The sequence below is a fragment of the Trachurus trachurus genome, assembly GCF_905171665.1.
Source record: "Trachurus trachurus genome assembly, chromosome: 13".
Lineage (NCBI taxonomy): Eukaryota > Metazoa > Chordata > Actinopteri > Carangiformes > Carangidae > Trachurus > Trachurus trachurus.
The window spans coordinates 15,561,263-15,580,048 of NC_139892.1; the positions used below are offsets into that span (position 1 = coordinate 15,561,263).

Genomic DNA, 18,786 nt, shown 5'->3' on the forward strand with positions numbered 1-18,786 from the left:
GATGCGTTTTCTCTCTCTCTCTCTCTCTTCCAGGGTATCAACAGAGCTGCGCTACAGAAAGCAGCCATGGGGGTTGGTCAAAGGCTTCATAGAGAAAAACTTCTGGAGTGGGCTGGAAGAAAATTTCCGCCATCTTGGTAAACTTGATTGTTGTTAGTTTGTTTGTCAGCTCTGGCAGTTACAGTGTGAATATATTTCTATACAGAATCACATGGCACAACACTTTAAATTGAATCACAGACGTAGATTTTTATTTTTACTATTAAAGAAAGAGGAGGGGTGAATAAAAAAAATTTAAAAAAGCAGATACTTGATAAAGACTGTGTCCTCTTCCCTCTCAGAGTTGGAGTTGTCCAAGCTGGAGGAGATACTCGAGACCCACCAGCTGTCTCCCAAGGCCAAAGCTGTGAAGAACTCCACGGTGAGGCGGAAGAAGAGGCCACTCCCCCACATGCGCAGCCAGCATCTGGACGAGGCACTCAGCCCCGTAACCACGCCGACGGACGAGGAAGTGATTCAGAGGATCAAACAAGTGGCAGGATCCACACAGACCCGGCACCAGAGTCCAGAACACCACCACCTGCCCGGAGGCTTCGCTCTGTACAGCGTCTCCAAACTGCTGCTCATCATCAGCTTTGTGTACGTGACAGACCACAACACACACACACAAGCTTTTATATCTGACAATGATGATAAAAATACAAAATTACCACATGACATTCAAATTTATGTTGCATGATTTCATCCATTTTTAGTGTGTGTGTATTTGTGTGGTTTTGTCTTATTTACTATTTAAACCAGATTCCTTCTAAATATTTCATTGTTGTTCTCTCTCCTCTCCTTTCATTGCCATCCATAGGATCTGTTTAAGGTATATATATATAATCTGATGAGCCAGTATAGCCAGATATACGTAGTATATGTTTACAGTATTCCCATCATTGTTTGTATGTAATTTCCATTTAACGTCTCAGCTAATTAGCTGCACTATGAAAAAAGGACAAAAGGAAATGACTCATTTTCTGCCTTTCCTCAGCCTGGTCCTGCTGGTGTTCCTCAACATGATGCTCTTCTACAAGCTGTGGATGCTGGAGTACTCTGCACAGTCCTTAACAACCTGGCAAGGCCTGCGGCTTCATGAAAGGTACACACACACACACACACACACACACACACACATTTTTTGTAATCTAAGATGGAGATTGAGCAACGTTCAGCTTTAAATCCACTATTGTTATTTGGCTTTGTTCCCCAAAAGCAACCACACAAAATCATACACATACAATTTCAGACATACACACAGGGTACACACACACATACTGTTACCATTACATACATTAAACTATGTCCATATGGCAGCTGATGTGTGTGACAGGAAGACATGGTCTCTTAAATTAGCCCCAAATTGCTCTGGGCTCAGTGAAACTATTTACCAAACTGTTTGTTGGCAGTCCCTCAGAATAGAAGTCAAGCTTCATTGACTGCACTCTGCTCACGTTGCTGATGTGTTTTGTGTTTCCCAGTAAACTGCCTCAGACGCAGATGGAGTGGGCCCAGCTCCTGGAGGCGCAGCAGCGTTACCATGACGCCGAGCTGCAGAAATGGAGGGAGATTATCAAGTCGTCGGTGGTGCTGTTAGACCAGGTACTCAGACACAAAGGGACTTTTTTTTTTAATCAGCTCAGAACTATGTGATGTGTGATGTTTGTGATGCTCTCAGCTTAAAGCTATAGTGCATAACTTCTATCGCCCCCTAGAGGATTTCTGCGTTATTACAACGATACGGCTGGCACCTCAATATGGCTTATGGCCCGGTGTAACCCGCCCCTCCCCTACCCACCGCTACCATTTGTCACTCTCTTCGCCAACAGACCTTCTGCCGAACAGGAAGGCTTTTTCTTTTTAGTAGGATCCACTTCTGAACCTCTCGGTTGCTTCTTCGAGTTCTCCGCCATGTTACTTTTAGCAGCGCTCTCCTCCCCCCTCCCTTCTCGTTGTCAGGTAAAACCGATGCTGCGTTCCAGGCAGGCTTTTGAAACCGTAAGTTACGGCTTCAAGTCACGACTTAGGACTTTGTAGCGTTCCAGGCAACCCGTAACTCGTGTTTTTCCGACCTGTTACCCGTGAAAGTGCACTATAACGGCCACTCGTAACTTCCGACCCGTGAACTCGTACCAGATCGAACTGGTACGAGTTCGGATAGACTTCAGATAGACTTTTAAGAGCACTGTATCACAGTACCTGAACGTTTTAGCTCTGTAAAATGCATCACATCCACTACTGAGAGAGGATGTCTGTGAAAACCCTAGAACCATCACATTTTATGCCAGCCGAAAAATAGTTGCACAAATGAGAGGGTCACTGTCAGTCACTCGCGTGGTGAGAACTTTGATCCTAGTGCTGATCTAATCTCCATTTTCATATAATTATAGCTAATGGTTGCAATATTATCCAAGTAAAGACATTTTTGGAAAGCTATTTAATAACTTCTTAGGAGTGTGTGATTTTCCTTGTCTTCAATATACAAGCTGACGCTTTGTTTTTTTTCCCCTCTGTCTCTCTTCTTTAGATGAAAGACTCTTTATTGAACCTCCAACGAGGCATTGGGTTAAGTGAATTTAGCTCTGAGGCGGAGGAAAAGAGAAGTCGCTATCACTGACACACCATCACAAGGCCATGAGGGCATGCTGTGCAATATAGGACCTGTTAAGTTTGTGAACCAGTGTGCAGGCAGCAGCAAGAGAGGGAACGGTGGGAGAAGCGGGACCAACAGTGAGCTGGTCCAAAAGAGACAAACAGGAACAGAGGGTAACCAGCGCACAGAGGGTTAAAAAAAAACAACAACAACAAAAAAAACACCCCCCCAGAGGAGGAAGTCATAGACAGAAAGTGCCCCAATCACACACAGGAACTGAGGTGTCCCCAACATCACTGAGGCACTGAGGGGCGGTGCGAGACCGGCACCATCTCTACACTTGTGGGAAAACCGTTTCCTTCTACTCTCTTTGTTTTCAAGTGCATCCTTCTGTAAGCCATGCCGACCAGGAGAGTGGCGAGAGGGAACGAAGGAAAACTACTGCATGCGTTTAGACAACCTAGCTCCCCTCAGTCAGTGTTAATGTGGTCCAGTTCCAGTCTATGTGTGTCAAAAAAAAAGAAGAACAGAAGATGATGAGAGATTTAGACAAAGGAAAGGGTGAATGGGGCGGGGGTCCTTTCGAGTCTTAATGGCTTTCTACACTCTCTCGACTGTTCCAAACCAATCGTCCCCTAGAGGTCCTCGCTGCAGCGTCTCTTTAGCAAACCACCAGGTAATCAGAGTGCAGTATCATCCCACAACCAAAAAGGAAAAGAAGTGTTGTAGCTGGAAGCTCCTTTGCCTTGTTTGACCCTGGCTTCTTTCAGGGCTGGTTCCCTGTCAGACCATCGTGTTGAATTATGTAAAAGTAGAACCTAAAGATTAAGAGGACCTGAACCAGTATTTTTGACCGTTATTCACATGACCAGTTGCCCCAGTCGCAGTGTTCACTACCTTTTACCACATCATTCCTCATCCTTGTAAAGAAATTGAATGTTTTTTGCCTGGACAAAAAAGGCCAGACTTTGATCACAACTTATTCTTCTTTGAAAAAGGGATGCTGCAGCCACACCTGTAGGGAGATCTGTGTTCTTACTTGTTTTATTACTAAACTGTGACTATATCTCTTTAAAAAAAAATGTTTCAAATTAGAAAAAAATCTATGAATATATTTGAAATATATAAGAATATTTCATTATTTAATATATATATTTCAAAATATATAAACATTACCTATATTTATTGTTAATTTATGTACATAAAGAAATTATCAGAGCTCTAGACCAGTTAAAGAATTTCTAACAAAAAGTGTTTTCTTCTAAAAATGCATGCCAGATATGTCTGTGACATGTCCAGTGTGCAAGTATGATTCTGCATTCGCGCGATTATATTCGCGCATGTGTGTGACTGAGTATGTGTGTGTGAGCGTGAGAGTGCGTGCATGCGTGTGTGTGTGCGCGCACAAAAAATGTGTGCTGTAAAGTGTGACATTTTTACCATACCACACTTGTATGTTTCTTAATTTTATTTTATTTTTATTTTCTGGCTCCTGCAGCCAGACTGCCTTTTTTAATGCTAATGCGTTTGGATGCTGCCTTGCATTAGCCCCACCAGGGTACAGTTTACAACTGAAGAGTTTTGTTCCACAATAAAGTATCCAAGATTTGATTTTCCAATTTACACCTTCATGTACAAAGTGACCGATTGCTTACACTATCAATTAATGCAACTTTTTGACACATACTGAGTAGCTTAAAATCTGTGGATGACAAAAGGAAGAAAACCGATTGGATCATTCAAATTTTTGTAATTGAATCAACTTGGACTTGATGCTTTTTCTCTTGTAAATGGATATAAAGCATTTTTGAGGTGGACCCTTCATCTGCCCTCTCTGAACAACTCTTTGTCCTTGTCACCACATTAGTGGCTTGACCACTCTTTGCTAAAAGGGATAGTTTGAAATTTTTCAGAGATTTGCTTATTTGATTACTTGAGTTCAATGCAAAGATCAAAACCACTCTCATGTTTATACCCTAAATACAAAGCTACAGCCTGATAGCTATCTTGGGGTTAATTAGCTAACTTCTTTGCTGGTTATTCGCTACTTAGTTTAGTGTACTGATAGAAACTGGGGAAAACTGCTGGAATAGAAAGTTGGTTCCCCCGTGTTTCTAGTCTTTATGCTAGCCAGGTTAGCGGTTATCCATTTTTGTCTAGCTGAATTAAACGAACTTGCTCTTTGGCGTGCAGATATGTGACACTGATATCTCCCTAAATGTCAAACTACTTTTTAAAGCAACTTATTTGATGCAAATATATACTCTCCTTTCCCCATTTCAAGTGTCTGTCTTGGATGCAAGCATGAGAATAACTAAATTGAACCAAAAGAAAGAAGTAGAAATGTACCTTAACAAATTATCACCTTGTTTTAAATGAAGTATTTATCATATATGTCATGTTTTATTACCGGTGTGTGTATACACATACTGGAGTAGGTGCGGTAAAGAGCATCTCTTTTGTCGACAGTTTGTCAGTAGAGACCCCTTAGAGCTGACAGACTTCAGCGATGAAAGCACTTCCAAACTAAGAAAAACTTCCTTATGTAAAAAAAAAACAGAAGAGAAAGTGAAGCACTTTAAGGCCTTTTCAGGTAAAGAATGAGAGAGAGAGAGGAATGGGAGTGATTTAGTTTGGATATAAATGCAGGGCTGAGGAAATAGTTTCACTGGCATGTTTCAGTTAATCACACTGGTGATTACAACTTCCAAACTCGTTAGAAACGGCTGGATTTCAATCCTGCTGGTTTGCTACTGCTCAAAAATAGAGTTGCTTTGGCCTAAAATAGAATATTATTATTGAGGTGATTTCATGTGAATCTTCCAAAACTTCCCAAACTGAAGCAACTCCAAAATGATGTCAGCCACATTTTCTTGTCTATTTCAGGGCAAGGCAAGAATAAGTTATTATGAGTATGAAGGGAAAAAGGTATCTTTTACTGTGTGCCTGTGTGGCGGGTTACTGACAACAGCAGAAAAAGCTTCAGTATTTGGACCCCTACTGTTTGTGTATTACATTTGAAGAAGGCAGGAGTAATAACACATGGAAACCTTAAGACCTGAATGTGAATGGTTGGAAATGTTTTCTGTTTTATAGAAATCACTTTCACAATCCTGATGACACTGAAAGATTATAGTGAACTTATGCTTCATGTATATGATGGTACAGAGATGTCACATATATGAAATATATATATGAAAATGTGATTGAAATGCTTTAAAGAGTTTGTTTTTAAAGTGTATGATGAAATGGATTTTTTTTTTCCTTTTTCAGATGCTTGAATTACTTTTTTTTTTATTCAATTATGTTCAACCATTTTGAGGGAAACATTGTAAATTAGTTTAACTTCACAGCTTTGGTTTGATACCTTTGATACCTGATTTTAATCTTGGGGCAATTGCATTTTATTTCAAAGTTGAGGGAAAACGGTTCAGTGTACAAACATTGTATTACTGAACTGTAAAAAAAAAAAAACGCACATCCTCTTAGAACCAAATTACAATAAACTTTCATAGCACACCTCAGTTTAACTTCACCAATTATGCAAATTAGGTTTTGAGGGTTTTGTTTTGTTTTGTTTTCAGTACTCTCTTGGAAACCCCAATATTTCTCACAGCCTCCGACAAACGGCTAAAACAAACAAAGTTCTCATTCCTTCTTTTCTCGTGTGCACTCCCACAGTTATCTGCGTTGCTAGAATGATTGTATGATTGCTATTGCTGCACAGCTGTGGAACCAAGGCGACCCCGAGAGTTCTGGATGCCACCATTTTGTCACTGACAACTAATGAATTGTGCGCTTCGTTGACTGTATTAATTGGCATTTGCCTTGCTATTACAGAGCCGGGCGAGACAATAGTGCCACTCATACAACACCGTACTGACTAACAGCCTTGGTTAACACACAGTAGGAATCACCTCCTGAAAACGACCACTGATCAAACTCATAGCAAATGCTCTTCTTTGAGTGTGTCTTGATAAAAAAATATGTACTGGTGTAGTTCTGTTCAAAAAGAATTCTACTGTATGTTTTTTTTTCTTTTTTTTAGAAAATGTTTTGATCTCTAGAGAGACTTTTAGTGAACTTTATACATGAGATAAATATACTGTAAGTATATGTTGTGTATATCTGCAGTGTGCACATGTACACACTGACAAAAGAATCCAACCTGCGCTGCGCGTGGGTTTTGACTTGCCGATGACTTTGCCTCATAGAGAATGAAGATAAAAGTGACTTTCTGGTTCATGTGAAGTAGAAACTGGAAGTATGAATAAAAACTATTGAACAAAAAGCTGTTGCTGTTCTTGGAGTGGAGAGCTACTTCAATGGTAATTCCACAAATGCAGCTTTTCAGACTTGATATTTCTACCATGAGTTGTTTTGTTTGTTTTATTTTCATAACAGGAAGTAGAGTTCTCCTTAAAGACCCAGCACGTGTGACCTCAGGAGACTTTACAGTAAAGTACAGAGGAAGCTTGCATGACGAACTGAGATGAAATATTCATCTGTTACTGCACTTTAAAAAATAAAATAAAATCACAAGATGTTAAAATATTAATGGCACATACTGTATTGAAAGCATTGTTATTTTAGGAGCTGTACCTATAGTACAAGCTCATAACCTACTACTGTTTGTTCAGAGAAGTTTCCCATGGGATATCCATGGCTCTCACTGTAATTACTGTTGCATGCTTTGCACATTAACATTGTCTCTGTTACTTAAACTAACCACATGAACCCAGGTGGAAGCCATGATGTGATGTCCATCCATTGCCACTGAGGGTAAAAGGAGTCAGTAGAGTACCATAAGTATAGTCACTTGTTTATATTATTTCATTTATTGTGCAAATAATCACCTATTTTACCCAGTGCCAGTTGCTTCTAAATTGTGCTTTTCTCTATCACATTTGTTAAGTTTATCTAACTGAAATCATATCTATTTTTTAAAGTGAGTATTGACAAGATTGTCATTTCTGCTGATTCTTTGCTATTTGGACTTTAAATTGACAACATTAGGCCTTAACCTGTGTAAAGACGTTATCCGAGGTACTAATGTGTGGTAGGGAAATCTCAAATATGGCAAGATGAAGTCACTGCCAAGCTTTTACACTTTGTGTGCAGTTGGAGTTGGAGATTATTATAGTCTGGATTCCTGCTTAAATCGTCATAAAAAAAGCAAGCATAATGGTGCAGGGATAATTAAGTCAAATCTGTAAAAGCTGTGTATTCCACTGGCGTTTTTAAACAACACTTTAAATGATGTGGCCACAGACTATACGTACTTCACAATGCCCTGAAATATACTGTTGACATTTGCAGTGTCTTCATATTATAGCCCATCCTTTAACTGCTGGTTCCTGTATTTTACAGTTTTCTCCCCCAGTGTCGCATTCTGGTCTTGGTTGTTGCCCCCCTTGCTCTGCTCCTTCATTATGACTTTAAATCGTTCCAGGGTCATAAATTCCCAGCCTTTCGCTATTTTCCCCAGAAATAACCATCCCCCGGAGTAGTCCATTAGTCCCAGCCGAGATGAGAGGATGGGTGAGGTCGACGCGTCACTGTAATGAATCAAGGGGGATGGGACAGTGTTACGCGCTGCGCCCTGCCAGAGCCTCACATCCAATGAAGGCTGAGATTGAATTTGTGAAGGGGGCGGAAGACTCCCCACTTTTTCACCGTGGCTGGTCGCAGAGGGCGGAGCTCCGCTGCTGCGTTTGACAGCTGCGAAATAGAAAATGTATAGCGCATAGAAGGTCTGAGAGACCATGCTGCTCCAAGGCAACCGTACTATCACACGGAATGGGATGCAGCATGGCCCTTTATAGCCTGCGAACGCCCTCGTAAATCTGGGCAAAGTGGGTGAATGCGAAATACGAAATAAGGGAAATAATTAGCTTTCATTGTGCAGATAATCCCGGGATTTGCGGGGTCATGCACCGTGCGTTCTCGTTCCCGGTGACTGTGGAGCGCAGTCGGACCAAGGAGCGCTTGGAGGCGAGTCTGGCCGGGCTGTGCGAGCTGGAGCTCCGCAAGCAGAGGCAGGAGTGCCTTGTGCTGGGGGCGCTGGCTCTGGTAGACCTCCTGCCCCAGGACAGCTCCAGAGGAGAGCTGGCGTGTTTCAGCAGCTGGGGGCAGGAAAACTTGACACTGAGGCGACAGCTGGTAAGAAGTTTATATTGAGCGTCTTTTACTGCTCGTTTGGATTCCGGCGGCTCTTCCAATGTTACCCCACCCTGCGCTGAACCCCACTTTACCCCATGCATGTACATAGTTTTGAATATAAAAGCCTTTCCAGCGTATCCTCATTGTAATCCGCTTGACCGGTGCATGGACTCTTGGTTTGGGCAGCGCCTTTTGTGTAGACGTGACCTCTATCTGCGAAAAAAAAGTTACCCAACTTGATTAATAGGCTCTCCGTTTGAAAGGCTCTAATGCGTTTCTGCGCTTTAGGCTGAGATTTATGCCTGTGGGTAACGAAATCAGGGGGTGGAGCACCCGCCGTTTGTGGCACAGACCCACTATTTAATGGCCCATTGTTCCCTCATCATGGACTTTTGTATGTTTTACTACTTAACAAGCTCTTATTTGTGCTCTCTGCAGATCATAAAGGGATGAATTATTCCTCCGGCTTGTGTGTTGATGTTGCAGCTAACATTTTTACGAGATACGTGATTATCTTGGCTTTTTCCCGTGCTGAGCTCAGCCCCAAATTGCGCCGAATACGTTCCGCTGTGACGCAGCGCGGTGCCAGCATTAACATGAGAATAAAAAAAAACTGGGTTAATCCAGACGAATAAAAGTTTGGGTGTGACAGCATCGCTACGGCATGATCTCATCCCTCAGCCCCTGCATGAACTTTTACGCATCACTGAACAATGTGACAGCCTTTCTGATTACCTATATTTAATATATTTTTTGGTAATGCTGTTACATTTGTGCCGTCTTTGAGTTTTGTTGCTGCTCTTGTGCAGCCCGCAAGTTGTCCCAACATTGCTACAATAGGAAGCCATTATTAAGGAGAGTGAAAAAGAAATTAAATCAGCCGCCTCCTCTTCACACCTCCTTCTCCCCCTCTGCCACCCCTCCCTCTCCTCTCCTTTCCTCTCCTCCGCCGGGGGCCTAACAATAGGCGCATATGGAGCAGAATACTAATGATGCCGACCGAGGCCCCTGCCTGAGGATAAGGCGCATAGGTGGCCGTGGACGCTGGCGTCATCCTGGGTATGGCACGATGTGGGCACAGGGCTTTATCTTTGCCTAAGAGATTATAGGGCCAGTTTGCAAGGCCAAGTGTTTCCCATGTGCCACACGTTCCAGCTCTTAAATTCATATCCTCCGGTGATGGTGAAGCTGTCACTTCAACCTGGCTCCTCATCCTCTCTCCCTCTCTCTCTCTCTTTGACGGGAAACAGCAATTTTCAAGGCCAGCGAGGAAGTGACAAACCGTTTCCCCCACAGTGCCGCTTATTTCTCCTCGGTTTTTCATTTTCTGCAGCTCGGCGCTGTCGGATCGATGTTTATTAACTGTCCCGCTTATCCAAGCGTGTGTGTAATTACACGGGAAATTCCTTGGAGAGTATTTTCTCTCCGACGCTCAGGATTCTTAATTGAAGTCTCAAATTGAGTCTTCATCATATCAGGTCACCATCTGCGTCCGAGCCCCAATCCCCCCAATCTCATCCTCCATGTAGGTTAAAGTCCCCGAAATGTATAGTTCACGGTGCAACACTGAAAACAGCTGACCCGTGAGACTGCCAGCGTGTGCGCGCGTGTGTGTGTATGCGCGTGTGCGTGTGTCTTTGAACATGAATGTGGCCCCAGACTGTCTCAGTGGCCTTTTCTCCTGGATACAGTGTGTGGTGTTGAAGGTGTTGACAGCTGTGGGACGCCAGACAGCAGCTGGGAAAGCATGAGGCTCTGACCTCCCTGCAGCCGCCCTGCTGTGTGTGTTTGCAGAAAGTAGAGGAGAATATATGAATTGTGTATGAGCATGTGACATACTTACATTCATCTGTGTGGAGAGGTGTTTGCTGTGGGAAATCTTCGGTTCCCTGAAGTTTGTTTTTAATATTAGGAGCAATTTGAACATTTTTCTGAATATTTTGAATTGACAGTGGATTTAGATAAAATGTTAAACATGGTCTGTCTTTCTTGGCATGTGCAAAAAGCATGTGAGGCTTTGTTGTGCACCTTTGCTGAAGTAGTGACTCATCATCGACTAAGTTGTGTGTCCTTATGTTAAAACAGCAGCACGTCATTAGTGAGAGTGCAGCACTGTTAGTCTACTCAGCAGTGACTGATCACTCGAATGGATCACTGCATGGTTCCCTCTGCTTTGTTCTGCCACACAGCCATAAAAAAAAGATCTCAAATGTCTGCAGTCTTTGGCTTCTTTGTGCACATCAGCAGCTGGAAATATACATGCAAGTACACATCGGCAACAAGAAACCAGATTTTCCAATTGACGTTTGCAAGCAGAAAAAGCACAAGGTGGACTCTAAGCTGGTCCCAGAGCTGTCAGTCACATGATTGCGGCCTTGTGCACGTCTCTCTTTAGAGACTCCATTCATAGCCGGTCCACCCCGCTGCCCTGCCAACAAGCCACAGTGCACTGAGCACAGAGTCAGAGCAGGCTAATGAGTGCCATCTACAATGGTTTTGTAAACACCTTGTGCATTAATGCATGTGTGCAAGTGTGTGTCTGTGTGCAAACTCATACTCTGTCAAATCAGAATTAATCGTGTGTGTGTGTGTGTGTGTGTGTGTGTGTGTGTGTGTGTGTGTGTGTGTGTGTGTGTGTGTGTGTTGGAAGAAAGAAGGGATCAGTGGTTCAATCAAGCGGTGGAACTGGGGGTAGGGTGTCTTGTGTGTATGTGTGTGTGTGTGTTTGTATTTGTGTGTGCTTGAGTGTGTTTCCGGCCTCCCACAGCCTTGACTGTGTGGAGCCAGTCACAACACAGCTTTAATTATAGAGGGTCCAGCAGTGCGGCTGCATGCCTTGTGCAACCCGTCCCATAGATTTCCATATACTCGTGTAGTGGTTTTAAAGAAGCTGCCAGCCAGCTACTGCTTTGGGTTCTGGTCTACAGATCAAAATTCCCTTTGCAGAAGCTGAGATTTATGTTAGATTTATGATTAATGTTAGATTTTTGATCCTCTCTGATGGAAAGAAAACTCTTGGAAGACAGAAATGCAATGTCTTTTGTCTTCGACTTGTCATCTCAACAGGTAATATCAATGAGAAATCAGCCAGAAATGTCCTGGATACACCTGCTGGTCATTCTCTTTCTCTGAAAGAGCTGTGTTGCACATTCAGCCTAACAGCTTAATGGCTAGGTGAGGGTGGCTGCACCGTGTCCTCCGTCTTCCCCATCCCCCAACAGCCTCAGGCAGGGGATGCCGTAAAACAGTAATGATACAGTGTGCGGAGTGTCAGGGAACCAGGGCGAGACTATTAATAATGGAGCCACACCGTCACCAAAGCCACACTATTGTGTTGGTTGGTTTGCTTCATCCACAATGGTCTGCCTATTCCCTGCAGCATTATAGTTTAATAAGCTGCATCTTGGCTTCCACAGTGTGTGTATGTGTGTTCATTTGCGGGCATGGCCAAAAAATGGTGGTAAGCAATCAATTGAGTGAAACAGCATCCATTGATTTATTGATTTCCAATAGTCTCTCCTCCTCCCAACCATTTCTTTACCCCGTGCCAGCAGCTGAGACAAAGCTCCCTACTCTCCGTTTCCACCACACAAGACCATATTGATGTAGGGATGCTAATGCTTTGTTTATAGTGAAACAATAAGGACCCTTGTCGGGACAAAAGAAATGACAGTGTTTGGGGTGAAGAGGTTGTGTGGGAAGCATAGGTTAGCATGGGTCAATTGCCCCTCAGCACCATTTGCATTATGACCACATTTAGACAAAAGAGTCATAGCGCAAACACTGATTGAAGCAAATGAATGAGAAGTTCATACTCAGAAGGGTTCAAATTGGACTATAGTGTTAAACTGTTCAAATACAAACACGTGCAATTCTTCTTAAGCTTGAACTGAGGAGGCGGACCAAGGGATTTCATCCAGGAAAATTGACAGTGTGACCTTTAAGACAAAGGAGTCCACAGCCTCATTATGGGGCTCTGTGCTTTTTGCCATATTCACTTCTCAAAAGACGTCAAAGATTCCCATGTTGAGGGCTTCAGAGCATAACACTGAAGCACTGTCCACTGACGCTGTTGCACAATATCTGTGACATTTGGGTTCATTTACATTGAACAACAAAGTCTGACTGACATGAGGCAGCCATATTTTCTTGATTCCCTTCCCTTGTACCTTTGTATTGTGTGAAGTTGGATAGGTTTATAGGTCTGTAATGGTGCTTTCAGAGAAGTTAAGCTAAATTAAAATGTCAGCATGTAAACAGCAATAACAACAACATTGCGTAACATGCTGATGTTTACCTGGAATAATGTCTACCAAGTACTATTTGCTAATTAGTACCAAACAAAAGAATATCCATAGTTTTGATCAGATGTTGAAACTAATTTAGATGAAAAGTTGAGGTCTTTAAAGTTGTTACAGTGCATCGTGAGGTGAATTTGAATGTCTGTCCCATGACGTAATCCATCAACCTTATGGTGGCACTAGGGTAGACGTTAGGAATCTTCTGAGACAGCAGATGTTTCTCCTCTGGGCAGAATGACTAAATGAATAAAAAATTTCATGGCAATCCATCAAAATAGAAGCCGAGATATTTCAGGAGTGGACTGACTGACTGACAGGCCGACTTTGTCATCTCCACAGCCTTAATGCAGTCATGGCTGAGAGCGCTCTCCAGCAGCATGACAGTAACAGTGCTTTCCAATGATTTGCATCAGCTATTTTGCACATAGGCCCCCCCCCTCAGGACTCCCTACATTTCCATAGACAGTGTTTTATTGGCAAAGACACACAGTTGTACAAAGGAAGTGCTGGAGACTGCAGCAACAGCCTGACAGGTGCTCCATCATAGAAGGTTTGTAATGTGAAAAGTGTCACCTTGTTGTGAGGACACGCTCTGTCTTGTTGTAATGAAGTGTCTTAACGAGCCTTGAGTGTCAACAGTCGGCCTATCACTTCTACAAATGGCAAAATGAAGTGCTTTTGTGCATGTGTGCAGGTTTGTATGTGTGCGGGTGTGTATTTTGTTAAACCATGCAGGCAGGCATGCGTGCAAGTGTCTGCAGATGTTAGTCCGAGTGTCAGAAGATGAGACTGGCGCAAATTGTCTCGCTGACAGAACTAGTATGTCCAATTACACTGGGAGTGTGTGTGTACATGTGTGTGTAGTCCTCTGTCTTCATGGCAGCCAATTTGTATATACAGTATATATTTTGGGGGGCTTTTTTGCCTTTAATGGACAGGATAGTTGAGAGAGAGACAGGAATTGGGAGGCAGAGAGGCGGGAAATGACATGCAAGATAGGGCCGCTCGATGCGGGATTCGAACCGAGGCCGCCTGCAGTGAGGACTATAGCCTCAACACATGTGGCAGCCAATTGGCAGCCAATTTTGACTATAATGTAGTGAGACCAAGTCATTCCGAGTAGAAGTTTAGCAGATATGAGAAAATTATATAATCAGCAGAACTGAGAGTGTGTGGGTTTTTTTACTCTATTATTTGAAGGGAGGGGGGGGGGGCTAGGCTGTGATTATAAGTGCTATATACACATCTTCTTTGTATATATGGCAAGTATTTGTGTGTGTGTGTGTGTGTGTCCGTGTCCGTGAAGAAACATCCCCCAACCTTTCACAGACCCTTGAATTATTCATGTTCCAACTGACTGCTTCCTCTGTAAGCTTGCTTGCTTATGTAAGAGAGGCCTCTGACAGACAGATATGGATGCTGTGCACAGTGGTGACCTTTGATGGCCACATTCTTATCTTAGTAACTAGTAAAAGAGTCTTGCATCCAAGTTTCTTCATCTGTTTTGACAGTTTGTCTTGCATCATTTGAGTCATTTCTTTTTTTTTCTTTTTTTCTTTTTTAAAATCTGTTGGCTAAGAAAAAGATTCCTGCACAAAAACCCAAATGACAGTTACTCCCACAAATTATTACAATTTAGTCATTAGCTGATAACAAAATGCAACATTAATTCTTTTATGCTTCACTTCAAATCATCTATGCACAAATGCTAAACACTAGAATCCAAATTTCAGAGCTCATCTCAGCAGGTGACAGATGATAACGAGTGTTGGTGCAGCTGGAGAAACAAGCAGTGAAGGATTCACAGCTGTGTTTCTGTCATTAGCAAATCTGCAGACTAGTAATTTGGCTGCAAGGTCTGTTTGAAAATTTTTGCTTTGTTGTTGAAATCGCTGATTGTTGCCTCTTACCATCTACTTAAGAATTACTTTTCAAAGCGCCACAATCAAATACAGACAGCAAGAAAACAGCATGTGTGTGTGTTTGTGTTTCAGAGTGCTCTCCAGAGTTCACCATGGGGTCTGATGCAGGCGCTGGAACAGCAAGTGGGGGAGCTGAGGATCGATACGGACGATGGCTCTTATGATGCCGCTCAAGGAGAAACAGGCGACAGTCGGCCAAGTTCTGGTGAGCCCACAGCTCTAACTCTTTACTTGCTTCTCTTAATGACAACATTGCGTGATTTACTCATTTTCAACAAAGCCAGAGGGCATGTATTTTTCATTTAATTTTTGCTCCATACAACAGAACCCATGTTTTCTCTTGCTTGCCTGCAAAGACTTTGTAATTTATTTCTGCTCTTATTGTTCCTTCATGCTCCAGTTGCTTGTAATTTTGTTTTGTGGTCTATTTGTGAAATGTAGTGAGACGCTGCCTGCATCTAGCAGCACATTTTTAGACATCTGGAATGGTCAGTGAGCTATAACAAATGAGATAGTCATCTCTCCTCCCTCTAACTGCACTTTTTCTTAGGTTTCTATGAGTCGAGTGAGGGTCAGTCACCCAAAGGAAGGTCTTGTTTCACCGAGCCTGCGGAGACCGTCTCCTCCTGGAATTACACCAACGACAGACCAAAGTCTGTGGGTAAGGAAAATTAGCAGATCTGGAAATACTGAGGTGCACGTAAACCTGCACACACATGCATTCTCAGAAGTAGCGACAGTCACACAGGCCATTCCTGTTCTATGTGTAAGTGAAGCAATCCAAATTTTAGTACATAATTTTAGAAACACAACAACATGTATTCATCCATTTTTTTTAGACAGTGGATTTGTTATTCCTCTCTGGCGTCTTCTGACTCGCCATCATACTGGTTGTTGAATGCCAGAGAATCAGGGAATGGGGTAAAGATCCAAGTGGAAAGAAAAAGCTACGAACACCACAGAGCATAAACATATCTTTTAATAAGATGTGATATCCCATGGGAGGAAAACATACATGCACCAAGACATACTGTAGATTAGAAGTGACATTAAGCATTAAGATCCTAACTACACTTGTAGAAACCATACTGAATCTGTGTTTCTGAAGTGCAGTTGGAGCTATATGCAGTATACACTATTAAGCCCCAGGCAAAATGCATCCAGCTGACAGTTAAACTGATCCCAACAACCAAAATAAAACCATGGTGTAAATGCTTGTTCAATAGATATATTTGTCTTAGCCTTGGCCTACAACAGTCTTGTTTTCTGTAATAAGGAGACCCCCTCATGGTGAATGGAGAAGTGGATATGCCAGCCCTACGCACCACACTCCCCCGCTCTTTCTCCGCCCCGTACCCACCTCTGGAGGGCATCGCTGAGGAGGGGACAGTGGTGGACGGCTGGCAGTGGGACCCTAGTGGAGCCGACCAAGTCTGGCAGCAGCAGCAGCAGCAGCCTGCAGAGGACCAGATCACGGAGGAAGACTACCAACAGGCTTTGAGGGTAGAGAATTACATCCTAACTCTCATCCAGCGCCACACCCTCTCACCACGACCATGTCAGCCTCGCACCACCCTGAGCCCCGACCCCCCATATTGCAGTGCCCCTGGACACAGCTCTCTACACAGGAGAACTTCTTCCCTTACGATGGAGCAACGCCTCCTTGACCCCCATTTTCAGCCCCACATTGACCTTCTGGCAAACCCTACTAGTCAAAGTTGGGGTTGTGACCAGCTAGAGGGGGAGGCCTGTGGAGGTGAGGCCCTGTCCATGGAGGAGGACTGCTATCTGGCTCTGCCCTACCCCCAGTCCAGGCCGCACTCTCTGGCTGAGAGGCTACCATCACCTCTGCCCTCTCTGGACCCCAACTGTGGTGTTGGGGCTCTTGACCTTTGTTGTGAGTCCTCATCCCCCCAGCATTATCTCCATGCACAACCCCCTATTCATCGCAAGCACAATTTAGTAAGTGCTCAGTATATCCCAGGACAAGCTTGCCATGCCCCTGTGTGCTCCCCCAGACACTACAACCCTGAGCAACCTAAGCCCAACAGAGGTGTCGCCTCTCCTGAGCACCCCAGCTCCAAATCTAGAAACTCTAAGAAGACCCACAATGACCGCCAGAGATCAAAGAAATCAAGCAGTAAAACCAACCGATCCCAGTCAGAAAACAGCCTCCTGAGCCAGCGAGTGCTGCCCGAGCGCCGGTACAGCACCACCGAGAGGCACCAAGGCAGAGGGGATCTCGCTCAGGGCACTGGACCACAGGTGGGCAACAACGGCCAACGCTGGTGCTCCAACCTAGAGCTCAGCCAGGATGAGGGAGAGACCCATTCGGGGCAGGCGCACTCCAGAAGGCCACCTCGGAAAGTTCGCTATGGTCACCCGTGTTCCCATTCCCAACCCCAGAGCTACCACCAGCAGCAGCAGCAGCAGCACACCGAACGCTGGCACCCAGACTTTCAGGAAAGAGCGCCTCTCTGTCAGGGAGAGGAGGGTTATGCTGGCGCTGCCCCCGCCGAGTCCGAGTCCAGCATGAGCGAGGTGTATTCTCCAGCCTCCAGCTCACTGTCCAGTGACTCGGATGAGAGTGGGGGGCTGGTATGGCCCCAGCAGCTGCCGCCACGCCTTGCCTCTACCTCCTCCTCGTCCACACCTTCACCACAAGCCACTGCAAACGCCACCTCACAACCGAAAGCCTTTGTCAAGATCAAAGCCTCTCATGCTCTCAAGAAGAAGATCCTCCGATTCCGCTCAGGGTCCCTCAAAGTCATGACCACTGTATGAGGACTTGATCAGATCCATAACCTTTACTACTGTGTTTTAAAGTCAATGTCAAAGCAACTTTGTGGCTGCTACATCTCAAGTCTTTATAGTCTTTATACCCTACCTACCTCTAATTACAATATGTTCTTAGTGAGAGATGCTTACATTAATGGCCATGATCTGCTAGAGATCTTCTGCCCGCAGTATCTGTTGAATTTATCTGTACCCGACAACCATCAGACATTAGACTAATGAGCATTACTTTGCTCTAACTGACAGATGATGTGATGCCAAGTTACACTGTGTTTGACACAGACTGTACTGAAGCTACATGACTGAATATACTGACAGTTTTTTCTTGATGTCTCTTGGCCTTATAGTTAATCAATTATAGATTTATGGTTGATTAATTCAAACAGTGTAGAGCTAGACAAACATAAGTCACAAGTTCAATACAATACACGGTCAAAATCGTCAAAATCCAATGCTAACACTAGAAATTAGATACATTTGTTTCATTGTTGCATATTTTTAAATAAATTTGCATTTCTGATTGTGATAAATATGTAATCTGGTGCTCCAACTCCACATTGACCAAGGAAAATATTTACAGGGGAATATAATATTACAGGAAAATAAAGGTCTATTCATCAACTAAAGGTATTATCATTTGAACCTTATCTCTATTTTCCCTGGGATCGTTATAGAATTACATCATTCCTTCCAGGAAGGTTCTTTGAAATTATTTGGAAATTACAGATGCATATAATTAAGCACGACTCATGTGTTGTAAGACTTGACACATAACAGCGGGGCGTTGTCCTGTCCTCAGCCAGCATCCTGGAGAAACATCTCTCATTAGTGCTGGAGAAAACAAATGAATCATGGTGTAAATCTATGTCTATGTGAGGTTTTCCTATACAGCATACAAAGCACTGCCTCTTTAGAAAATGTTCTCTTGCTCTTTCTTTTCTGCAGCCAGCTGCTTTTAGGGCCACTGATA

At 43.5% G+C, this 18,786-nt stretch overlaps 2 protein-coding genes across 2 annotated transcripts in view; both read left to right on the plus strand.

Moving 5' to 3' along the window:
- gramd1bb (GRAM domain containing 1Bb) overlaps window positions 1–6,839 on the plus strand; it is a gene marked incomplete at its 5' end in the record, with an annotated part of 70,919 nt that extends 64,080 nt beyond the window's left edge. Inside the window, 5 exons of the mRNA XM_083985192.1 lie at window positions 34–137; window positions 342–639; window positions 1,037–1,144; window positions 1,524–1,644; window positions 2,570–6,839. Of these exons, the coding sequence (XP_083841318.1) occupies window positions 34–137; window positions 342–639; window positions 1,037–1,144; window positions 1,524–1,644; window positions 2,570–2,659 (721 nt within the window). The 3' untranslated portion in view covers window positions 2,660–6,839. The remainder of the gene's footprint in view (window positions 1–33; window positions 138–341; window positions 640–1,036; window positions 1,145–1,523; window positions 1,645–2,569) is intronic.
- Window positions 6,840–8,566: 1,727 nt separating this feature from the next.
- On the plus strand, window positions 8,567–17,804 carry LOC310995298 (dapper homolog 3-like; the record flags this gene model as incomplete). Its single annotated transcript, XM_083984312.1, has 4 exons — window positions 8,567–8,797; window positions 15,093–15,225; window positions 15,571–15,681; window positions 16,297–17,804. The coding sequence occupies 4 exons, from the start codon at window positions 8,567–8,569 to the stop codon at window positions 17,802–17,804; spliced, it is 1,983 nt and encodes a 660-aa protein (XP_083840438.1).
- Window positions 17,805–18,786: the final 982 nt, after the last annotated feature.